The sequence below is a fragment of the Gopherus flavomarginatus genome, chromosome 1, assembly GCF_025201925.1.
Source record: "Gopherus flavomarginatus isolate rGopFla2 chromosome 1, rGopFla2.mat.asm, whole genome shotgun sequence".
Lineage (NCBI taxonomy): Eukaryota > Metazoa > Chordata > Testudines > Testudinidae > Gopherus > Gopherus flavomarginatus.
Window position 1 is genome coordinate 261122060 of NC_066617.1, and position 12187 is coordinate 261134246.

Here is a 12187-nt window from a genome sequence, read left to right on the forward strand (position 1 = left end):
TTGGTTGCATTCAAGCAATATTCGGTCTATATCTTTCTGTGTTAGCCTCAGGAGAGTGATATCATTCATGGTCACCTGGTTGAAATAGGGGAATTTTTGTAACAGAACAGTAAAAGGACCCTGTTCATGCTGGGCTGTTTGTGCTTGGTTAAAAGAGATTCCTGAGAATAGCCACGGGGGGGGGGACGCGGGGGAAGGCGAAGAGGGGTGAAGGACTCATCCCAGAGAATAGCCACATGGTGGGGTGGGGGGAGGAGTGTGCTGCACATCCACCTGAAAACTGCAGCCCCTCCTTTTAAATGGCAAACCCAACCGGCATTGCTTGCTTTGGGAAAAGAGGGCGCTGCTGTTTGAAACCATTCCCACATGTTATGAAGGTGGAAGAAGCCAACCCTGCGTACTCTCTGGCTTACCGTGGCTGCTTGGAAACCGAATTTTGTTGCCCAGCTGTGTGTGATGTGTCACCAGACAGGAAGGCGCCCAATATAAAAAGGCAAAATGCGACCTTGTACCTAAAGCACATGTGCCGTCTGCTGTTAATTGCTTGATTCACTGTGAAAGAGTCTCCCTTTTGTTCTCAGAAATGTATCGTCTTAAATTCTACTCTCTCTTTTTATCCTCCTACAGATGCAAATGTATCTCCACTCCCCCTATCATCTTTGTCTCTGAGGTTATCACATTAGAAGGCAAAAAAAACGCACTCGCGATGACATGTTTTCCGAGCTCATGCAGTCCTCCCGCACTGATAGAGCACAGTTGAATGCATAGAGGCATTCAGTGGCAGAGGACAGAAAAGTATTAAGTGAGCACGATGAGAAGAGGCAGGCAGTGATGCTGAGGCTAATGGGGGAGCAAACGGACATGCTCAGGAGTCTGGTGGAGCTGCAGGAAAGGCAACAATAGCACAGACCACTGCTGCATCCACTGTATAACCACCTCCCCTCCTCCCCAACGTCCATATCCTCCAGGCACCCAGCCACTCCACTCCAGAGGATGGTCCAAGCAACAGAAGGGTGTCATTCAAACAGTTTTGATTTGTATTGTGGCTACAATAAGCAATGTGGCCTTGTCCTTCCTTCCTCTCCCACCCCACCTGGGCTACCTTGTCAGTTCTCACTTTTTTTTTTAATTAATAAAACAGAATGCATGGTTTCAAAACAACAGAGACTTTATTTCCTTTGCCAGCTGTGATCGAAAGGGGGAGGGTGGTTGGTTTACAGGAAATTAAAATCAACAAATGGGGCGGGTTTGCATCAAGGAGAAACACAAACAACTATCACACCGTAGCCTGGTCAGTCATGAAACTGGTTTTCAAAGCCTCTCTGATGCACAGCGCGCCTAGCTGTGATCTTCTAATCACCCTGGTGTCTGGCTGCTCAAAATCAGCCACCAGGCGATTTGCCTCAGCTTCCCACCCCACCATAAATGTCTCTCCCTTACTCTCAAAGATATTATGGAGCACACAGCAAGCAGCAATAACAATGTGAATACTGGTTGCGCTGAGGTCTAACCTAGTCAGTAAACAGCGCCAGCGAGCTTTTAAATGTCCAAAGGCACATTCTACCACCATTCTGCACTTGCTCAGACTATAGTTAAACTGCTCCTTACTACTATCCAGGCTGTCTGTGTATGCCTTCATGAGCCATGGGAACAAGGGGTAGGCTGGGTCTCCAAGGATAACTATTGGCATTTCAACATCCCCAACAGTAATTTTCTGGTCTGGGAAGTAAGTCCCTTCTTGCAGCTGTTCAAAAAGCCTGGAGTTGCTAAAGATGAGAGCGTCGCGCACCTTTCCCAGCCATCCCACGTTGATGTCGGTGAAACGTCCCTTGTAATCCACCAGTGCTTGCAGTGCCATTGAGAAGTACTGCTTGCGGTTTTACGTACTGGTTGGCAAGGTGGTCCGGTGACAAAATAGGGATTTGTGTTCCATCTATCATCCTATCACAGTTAGGGAATTCCATTGCTGCAAAGCCATCCACTATGACCTGCACATTTCCCAGAGTCACTATCTTTGATAACAGAATGTCAATGATTGCATTGGCTACTTGGAGCACAGAAGCCCCCACAGTAGATTTGCCCACTCCAAATTGATTCCCAACTGACCAGTAGCAGTCAGATGTTGCAAGCTTCCATAGGGCTATCGCCACTCGCTTCTCAACTGTCACGGCAGCTCTCATCTTGGTATTCCTGTGCTTCAGGGCCAGGGAAACAACTCACAAAGTTCCAGGAAAGTGGCCTTATGCATGCATAAGTTTCGCAGCCACTGGGAATCAACCCATACTTGCAACACTATGTGGTCCCACCAGTCTGTGTTTGTTTGCGGGGCCCAGAATCGGTGATCCACTGTATCAACCTACCCCACTGCCGCCATATGCCACATCCCGTGCTTTCAGGAATGTCTGTGTCTGTGTCCTCCTCACAACTGTCTCGTGCTGGCGGTTCCTAGCCAGGTTCTGCAGATACTGCAGTATAATGTGCGAGGTGTTTGCTATGCTCATAACAGCAGTGGTGAGCTGAGTGGGCTCCAAGCTTCCCATGCTATGGCTTCTGCACGAGTAACCCAGGAAAAAAGGCGTGAGAGGATTGGCTGACATTGCTTTCATGGAGGGAGGACGTGAGGGAGAGAGGGGAAACTGACAACATGTACCCAAAACCACATGCGACAATGTTTTTGCCCCATCAGGCATTGGGAGCTTAACCCAGAATTCCATTGGGCAGCAAAGACTGTGGGGATTGTGGGATAGCTACCCATAGTGCACCGCTCCATGAGTCGATACTAGCCATGGTACTGAGGACACACTCCGCCGACTTAATGCGCTTAGTGGGGAAATGCACAATCAACTGTATAAAATATCTTTCTAAAGATCGACTTCTATAAAATAAACCTAATTTCGTAGTGTAGACATAGTCTAACTTTTTTTTCTTTCATTTAGAAGTTTCTTTGCCCTGCAGGAACATTAGCCAAAATCAACACTTTCATCAAAAACATTTTGAAAAAGAAGCATTTTTTTATCAGAAAAAAATGTTGTGATGAAAAAAGTTTTCACACCAGTCTTAACCTGCTTTGCCATCATGATGCAGTATAACCCATTATTCTAAGGACAATTAAAGGAAAATATCAAATGCAATATTCAGGCATAACAACAAAAAGCTAGAGATGGAGTCTCAGCCTTAACCACGAATTTCCTGGGGGTTTTCTTTTTCATCTCCTGAAGCCAAACTGTTAAATTACATTAATATATTTTGTATCTGTGCATGAGTGACCAAACCTTTCTTCTAATTTTGAAAATATATAAAGCAAATTGGGTAAACAACAAATTGAGTCAATTAAAACATCTGGTTCCTGTTACTGGTGAAAAAAAAATTAGAATGATTTACACAGAAGTATGAGATTTATAATCCAGATAATCTTTCTCCTAACAACTCACGCAAACGCTTTTGTTTCAGCCCCTATGACTAAAGTATTTCTTACGGTATGAGATGGCACAGAATGAGGTTTAATAGTGGGATTCCCAACAGTTGTAACTTTGGTTTGCTTCTGCAGATGATCCACCCATTCATGCAAATCTTGTTGGTTGTTACATGATACTAATATCCGCTCAATCATATTTCCTAGAAGAAAACACAAGATTTAGAAAGTCTAAAATACAACTTTATTTTATTCTTTAGAAACACTAAAATAGTAATAGTTTTTTGTCACGCACTGAATCCTTGTAGTACCTAAGGGCTGTACAAAGACTTAAAAGTGTATTTTCTGTCCAAAGGAATGATATTTCAACCCCTTTCCTCACTGTGATAGATTTTTCTTCAGACGTCTGTCTTTATAGACACAGGCCATTTTGCAATCTTTATTAAGGGAAGTTTATGCAAAGAAATTGATCGAGCAATTAAAATCATCTTGGTCTCTATTGAGAAACACAAATGAGGCCCCTTCACCAAAAACAATCAATCAAAAAACAGCATCCAATAAAAAATATTACTTCACTTACCTTGACTCTTTATTATCCTGGGACCAATACGGCTGCAACAACTCTGCATATAGCATCTAACCTTACAGTTTCTCCCTAGACTCTATACAGTTACAGAACCACAAGATTAAGGCACACAGTTAGTGAGGAGACATGGATTGCTGAATCTTCAGCATGCGGATGACACAGCTTAGAGTCTCCATTTCATTTGACTTGGCCAGAACAGTTGATTGCACTACTCAATGTTTAAAGGAGAGTGGTGGCACTGATCCAGTCTGGCTGCCTGACACTTAATCTAGATAACAAATCTGGGGTGAGAGTTGGTCACCTGAGGGGAAGCAACTGGAGGGCATTAGGAGGATGTCAGTGCTGCTAGCTGAGAAGAGAGCGAGCAAGAGGGTGGGTGGGTGGTCCTTGGTTGTTCTGGGTTGCTAGGAGGTATGTGAGGTTAGATTTTCAGCTGCCTGTGAAAGCAGCAATTGGTAGCAGCAATAACTAGCTTTGGCTTTTTCTCCCAAGTCATATAGCCAGGAGGTTGCAACCATTCTTTTGGCTGTAGACCTTGTGACCCTGATGACACTTTCATCCCCCTGAGATTAAACTATTTCAACAGAATCTACTTAGGGCTACATCTTAAATTTACCCAGAAACTGAAGCAGGTGGAGAATTCAGCAGAGCAGCCCACTTGCTATGCAGTATATTTTTCTGTGAGCATGTAAAACTTGTCTTCAGTAACCTGCACTGGATCCTTTTGGTTTCTGGGGCAATTGTAAGTGTTGGTGTTGACCCATAAAACAGTAAATGGCCAGGAATATACCTAAGCAACTACCTCTCTTCCCACGACAAACCACCAGTGGAGAAACCTGAGCTGAGGCCCCTTGGTGATGGGAGTTTGCTTCTGGTAGAAAGTTCTCTGCCACAGACCCTCTAGAATTTTCTTCCTTTCTTGGTCCCAAGAAGTAGCCTGAATTTGCTGACTCTTAGAGACAGGCTACAAGGCTTGTCTTTTCTTCCTTGCTTTTAAAGGGAATAGGGGGAGAAAAGATTTGTGAGGGTCTAGGCAATTGTGTTGATAGGGACAGGGGCCTGAGGAAAAGCTTATGTTTAATATAAAATGTGCTGCTTGGGGTACACAGGAGAGAACTGTGGAGTTAAAATTATACAAAATAAACTGAGTGTCAAGGGCACACACAGCTGGTATGGGCAGTCTTTTATTTTTTAATTTTAAACCAAGGAAGGCTGTGGCATCCCCATCATTGGAGGTTTTAAAGAACAGGTAAGATGAATTGGGATGATCGAGTTGTATTTAATCCTGCTTCAGTGCTGTGGATGGACAAGATGACCTCCTGAGGTCCCTTCCAACCCTATGTTTCTATGATAAACAAAAACAAAATCAACAGAAATGCTCATGAACATTACCTGCTATTTCAAATGCATTTCTGTGATTTTCACTGTCTTCTAACTTTGTGATGGTCATTCCTGTCATTGGCAGTTTTCCCTAGAAAAGTCAGAACATTTTTTTTTCTTTTTAAAAACCCAAAGATGTTTAATAGCTAAACATATACACATTTAAAATATGCATAATTCAAAAAGGCAAACAGATGATAAACCAGTACATTGAAACGCACACATTAGATCATCAATAATATTTAAAACTCCATGGAAAAATAACCAAATTACATAGCTTTTTGGGCCAAGGACAACTTCTGGGCTTAATATCATCAGTCAATCTGAAATCTGCCCAGGCTATGGGTACTGCATGTAAATACATTACAATGCAAATTCACCAAGAGAGGACCTTGACCATCTGTGGATTTCAGACCTACTAGGAACACATATTTCCACACTTAGTGAAGTTGATAATTCAGCACTATAGATGGAACTTCTATCTGAGACAGTACCGAACCAAGACACCAGCCAACAGACCCTATGATACAGTGGAGGTGTCTTTCTGATGACATGTAAAACTGAGGACCTGTCCCTTCTTGTCATCAAAGCCTATAACATCACTTTATGCAAGAGTACCAAGGTTTTAAACAGAACTGGGCACTTAATTCACAGAGAATAACATAGTCAACAAATTACATTTCTTTTTCTGACCCAAAATGGTCTGCAAGCAGATTGCAGTTCTCATGTTTACTTAATATTAAATTAAGATGATTCACTAATTTCTGCACATAATTTTTGGTCTGTAGCTCATTCAAATATTCCACATTTGAGCTATTTTGATGGGATATATAGGCCATATGGTATGTTTCTGTGTGCTAACTGGATGACGAACTCTTAGAATCAGGTTTCCAGTGTAAATAAGTATATCCACAAATGGAAATTCCACAAATATCCACCTATTTTTGCTTTTTCAAACACTGGTCCCTATGGTTATTCACTGTAGACAACTCACAAGAGGAGGAGAGTGTGAGGATCCGTGCTGTACGACAGAATACAGTCAGGACTGTTGAATCAAAGGATATACCTGCTGAGGTAATCTGGACCACTGCATAGTGCCCGGTAAAGGTGCGTAGTAAGCACGATGTTGCCATTCTACAGATTTTTGGAGAGGTGCACCTTGGAGAAAAGCTACAGAGGTAGCATGCGCTGTATTCAAAAGAGCCCTCACCCCCTGAGAAGGATGGGTTTCCATTTGTTCAAAACGCAGCCAAATACAGCCCAAAATCCATTTCAACAGCCTTTGTGATAAAATTTCATCTGTTCAGTGAAGGAGATGAACAAGCCTGGGAATTTTCTAAGGAGCTTTGTTCATTGCAGACAGAAGTTAACAGCTCCATGAACAACCAAAGAATTAAGGGTTCTGTCTTCTCCAGTGACGTGAGGTTTTGTGTAGAACACCAGTAGATGTGTGATCTGATTCAGGTGGAATTTGGAGGAACTTTTGTTCCTTTGTCAACTTTTGGATGAACTTGAGAGGTAACCTTAGGGACACTTTATCCCTATGAACACCATATAGGGAGTGTCTGCCATAAGCACCACAAGCTCCCCTATTCTCCAAGCAGAAGTAATTCCCATTAGGAAGGCTACTTTCCATGGAAAGATGGGGAAAGGAGTGGGGACTAAGGGCTTGAATGGCAGATTCATAAATGCTGACAGATGTAGACGGAGGTCTCAGTTAGGACTCAGTGCTGATACTGGAGGGAAGGTTCGGATTAGACCTTTCAGAAACCTCATAGTTGTAGGGCGGGTGAATATCTGTTAGAGGACGGAAAGCATTGATCACTGTCAGATGCCTGTGCAACAAACTACTGGATAGTCCCAGTGACTTGAGGAAGATAAGATATTCCAAGATGGCACAGATTCCAGAGTCTAGTTGAGCTACCTGGCGATGCACCAGATGGAGAATCTCTTCCACTTAGCAGGATAGTATTTTCTTGTGGAAGCCTTTCTGCTGTTTTGAGAATGAACTCACCAGCCTCTGAGCACAATATTTCCATGCTTGATGCCAATCCAAACACTAAGCTGCGAGGTAAATGGATGTCAGGTGGGGATGGAGGGTTCTCCCTTCATCCTGAGTCAGGAGGTTCAGCAACTGTGCAAGCAGATGCATGGACACATGGACATCTGGAGGATGCTGGTAAACCAAAACTGTTTCAGCCATGTAGGTGCTGCCAGAATCACTGTCAATTTGTCCTGTTTAAACTTGTTCAGGACTCAAAGTAAGAGGGAGGCGAGAGGGAGAGAATACATTAGTGACTCTCACCACTGAACCAGAAATGAATCCCCTCTGGAAACGTGCCCTTGAGCAGCACAGGAGCAATAGGCTGGATACTTCTTGTTTACCTGGAGTGCAAAGAAGTCCCATGATGGTGACTCCTCCCTCACCCCACAAGCTGGAAGATGTTCAGTACCACTGAACTGTGAAGCTTCCAATAGTGCTGCCTGTGGAAATGTCTGCTGAGACTGTCTGCTAAGGTGTTCATTATTCTGGGAAAGTGCACTGCTGAGAGGGTGACCTGGTGTCAGGGGCACTGATTCCAGAGCCTGATGGCCTCTGTGCAAACATGGGCAGACCTCGCGACCCCCTGCGCTTGTTTATGTATAAAACTGTGGTTAAGTTGTGCAACATGACCAGAACACAATAGAAATGTGGGAAAGGCAGAAACCTTCTGCAAGCCTCCTGCACTACTCAAAGTTCAGACAGACTGATGTGTAGCTCAGATTCCTGTTGGGTCCAAGAACCTACGCTACTTGGTTGTCCAGAAGTGCTCCCCAATCTAGTAGGAAGACTGCATCTGATTAGTTTCTTTAAGGACAGAAGGGACTTTCTCGTTTTCCCACCAGTTGAAAGACAGAATGATCTGAGGGTTTACAACTCACTTATACTGTGCATAGCCATTCCTGAAAGCAACGAAGAAGGAGCCTAGAGAAGGGCGTTACGTACATGCAGCCGCCGAAGGACCAGACAGGACAAGCTGTCATTTGGGGATTCAGTCAGAGCTGGGCAAGAAGGTCTGTCATTATGAGGAATCTGTCCTGAGGTAAGCAAGCTTTGACTGAAGTCAAGGCCAGAGGCACTCTAACTGAAGTGGGCTTTTTCTAGCTTTACTTGAAGCCCTAAGGACTGCAAGAAGCTGAGGAGGGAGTCTACTGGACTTCCTGAGATGATTACTCTGCGAGAAGTCAGTCATCAAGATAAGGAAACACAAGGCTGCCCTGGCAATGCGAGTGTGCTGCTACCACAGAGAGTATCTTCATTAACGCCCTTGGGGCCATCAAGAGACTGAAGGGAAGGACTCTGTATTAGTAATGATCTAGGCCCACCGTAAAGCACAGAAACTTCTTCTGGACGGGGGCATGTCTATATGAAAATAGGCTTCTTTCAAATCGAGAACTGCAAATGGGTCGCCTTTGTTGAGGGAGGGGATTGTAGAGACTAGGGTGGTCATCCTTAATCTCAAACGGCTATGAAGATGTTCAGAAGTCTGAAATCCTAGGATAGGTCTATCTGCCTTGTTTCTTGGGAACAAGGAAGTATCTCAAATAGAAACCTTGAAGAGGGATGGGGTCTATGGCTCCTAGCTGAAGATGGGAGCCTATCTCCTATCTAAGAAAACTCTCATGAGATGAGTCCTTGAAGAGGGATGGGGAAGGGGATTTGAGTGTAGGGACAGAAGTAAATTCTGTCATGTACTCATGGAGATGATCTCCAGGACAATCTCGTCTGCTATGTTGCCATACTGGGAAGAAGCAGAACAGGCGGCCACCAAAGTGGGCGGGAGTATCCAGCTGAGTGGTGACAGGCTAGTGGCTTTCGATGATCCCATCAAAATGACTTCTTGGCAAGGGGTTGCTGATGAGGAGGAATTAATAACAGAGGTGGCTCATAAGCAATGTCAGCCAGTCCTGGGTGGCTCATAAGCCCATTGATGAAAAAAGGGCTAGGAAGTGGGATGCTGTCTGTAAGGAGGTGGTTTAAAGTACTTCCTCCAAAGAATTGGAGCGTAAAATCCCTAGGGATTGGAGGGTAGCCCAGGAATAAGTAAAATGATTCATACTTTTTTTCCCCCTGAACAGAAGAGGAGATCCTCCACTGTTGATCAGACATCCTTAGGGAGCCCCAGGGAACTAAACCCAGAAGCCCACCTGATGACTACCGAAGTTGTCATGGAGCAGGAAGTGGTATCAACTACATTTAGTGATGCCTGGAGGAACAACCAGGCTATGAGCTTCCTCTCATCCAGGATAGCTTGAAACTTTGATCTGAGCTCATGAGAAAGTATGCTAGTGAACTCAGGTTATGATAATTAATAAAGTCATATTATACTATCAAAAACAGTAAGCTGGTGGAAGAGAAATTCCTTCTCCTGAGACGGTCCAGTTATTTTTGCATTCTTCTTGGAAGGGGAAGACCAAAGCTAGTGTAGACGACTGTGCTCTGTAACAGCCTGTACACCAGTGAATTTGGGATGTGGTGGAAAAAAACAGATATTGTGTCCCCCATTTAGGTGAAACAAAGTATCTTCAATGTCCTTTTTGGAGCTGGTGCATAGGCTGCTGGAGTGTGCCAAACAGCCTCAGTCAATTCCAGTATCGCCTTGTTGATGGGAAGCACCACCTCGACAGGGCTTGTAGCTGGAGAATGTCTAGAAACTTGTGAGTAAGGTCCTGAACTTCCTCCAGAGGAACCTGTACATTAAGCCTCTTCAAGAGGTACAATCATTAGGTGGAGAAGGCGGGGCTAGCATCATTGTTTCATCGGAAGATGAACAGGAGAGAACCATAGCTGGTTTGGGCAGTACTCACTGGTTGGGCTGTTCTTCCTCATAGCGCTCATGAGGGAATTGGGGCTCTTCCATTGAGGTGATCTCTGACCATATTCCTGCTCCAATCCCATGTAGCCAGAAGGCCTACTGTAAGGATCCAGAGCACCCTAATAGGACAAGAATGTAGGGTTGTATGGGCACAGAGGTAATCCTCATGTGGGAGTACCTCTGGTCCCGAGTCCGACAGTATGACTTGTGGGAGGCGACAGGGCACCCATGAGTCTCTGGAACCCCTGTCGGGCTAGTGTATTGGCTTGAGACCACTGGAATGGCCAGTGCATCATCCTCTGTTGCAAACTCACTAGAGGAATAACAGTCCTCAGCATCCACAGGTGGAGGCTTTTTTACCACATGCCTTGATATGCCATGGCTGGCATATGGAATTGGTGAGTGGTGCATTACTGGTGGTGGTAGCTTGATGCCATGGCTGGTGGAAGGGACTGGCGAGTGGCATACCAACTGTGTAGGAAGCTGTTTGGAAATTACCAGATCTGAGAGAAGCAGCAACTCCACCATTAGGTCCTTTCCAACCTTGTATGCAGTCATCTCTCAAATTCCAAATTAGGACGTATCTGACGGAGCTCTCCATGAAGCCACAACCAGACCCTGGGACTTCTGACTCCCAGTGGAGAACAGGAGGGCTTCTATGCACAGATAGGTCCAATGGTACAGATTTGGGATGGCAGTAGGTGTTGGCAGTGGCAAGTTCCTCTTCTTCTTGCAGTGCAGAACTACTTGTGCAGAGGTTGACCACTCTCTCCTCTCCTTTGCTGATGCTGGGCCACACCATTCCTTTACATAGGTGGGACGGTGTTTGGGTGTCCTGGCTCTCAGTACTGCTGGTACTGGCCGATGCTCCCAGGGAGCTCCAGACACACTTATACTGGGGCACAAAGTTTCTGTGCCTGACTTAGAAAGGGTAGAAGGAAAGCAGATCTCTTAGAGAATTTAGGAGGGGATTTCTCTCACTTCTTATGAGGCTGTTTTTCCTTTCTGTTCTCCCGTCTCTGCTTGCTAGACAGCTTAAGTCTGGACTCAGATAACCCAGGACTGGGAAGCGCCGGGTCTGGAGGAGCGCTAACAGGGAGATCATACCTATGGACAGAGAAGTCAGAAGTCCCAGGGTCTGGCTGTGGCTTCATGGAGAGTTCCATGAGATGCCTCCTAACTTGGAATTTGTGAGATTGTTCCAGACAAGGTTGGAAAGAACAACAAAGCTCACACTTGGCGGAATATGAGACTCCCAAGACAGTACAGGCAGGAGGCCTGGGAATCACTAACCAGGAAGACCAGAGGGTAGCCCAGACAGGAATTGGAGCCAGGAAACTAACCTCAAACTAACTAACTACATTATTTAACTAATTAACTACAGAAAATAACTGTTTACAAAGAAACCTGAGTTGAAGGCAGGAACACTAGCACAGCCGAGGACACTGGTGAAGTTCCATCTTGTACCATGAGCAGTAGAAAGGAACTGGAGAGGCGGTCAGTCCGCGCTGCTCCTTATGCCCTTAGTTCGGAGCACAAGGAGGTGCAGCGTGTAGGCACGACCCAATGCCCACTGCTAGAAAAGAATCTTCCTGTCTTGCGTGCCTGCAGTGTGTGCCCACCCACAGTGAATAGCCATTGGGCTCACCACACGAAGAATAACCAAACTTTTCCGAAGTGGTCACCAACTGCATGTTCCTTATTTTCAGTGTGCCTAACATGAAACACCGGGGGCCAGATTTACAGAAATGCTAAGCACTCACTGCTGCAACTGAAGTCCATGGAAGCTGAGCTTCGAACATGGGTGTTGTATAATGCAAAGTAAATTCAGTCCTAGGTGTCTACCTCACTTCACTGGGATATTGTGAAGACAAATTCATTAATGACTGTTAAGCACTCGGTTATTATGGTGACAGCATCACAGAAACACCCATGGGGAAGTTGTTAACTTTT

General features: G+C 44.9%; 1 protein-coding gene across 5 annotated transcripts in view; it reads right to left on the reverse strand.

The window, feature by feature from the left end:
• The window catches only part of ARHGEF7 (Rho guanine nucleotide exchange factor 7), a 228893-nt gene that overhangs the window by 44006 nt on the left and 172700 nt on the right, over positions 1-12187 (reverse strand). For all 5 annotated transcript variants that reach the window (XM_050948141.1, XM_050948175.1, XM_050948144.1 and 2 more), the window contains exons 14-15: positions 5391-5469; positions 3476-3615 (exon numbers count right to left, since the gene is read on the reverse strand). In XM_050948141.1, the coding sequence (XP_050804098.1) occupies positions 3476-3615; positions 5391-5469 (219 nt within the window). The remainder of the gene's footprint in view (positions 1-3475; positions 3616-5390; positions 5470-12187) is intronic.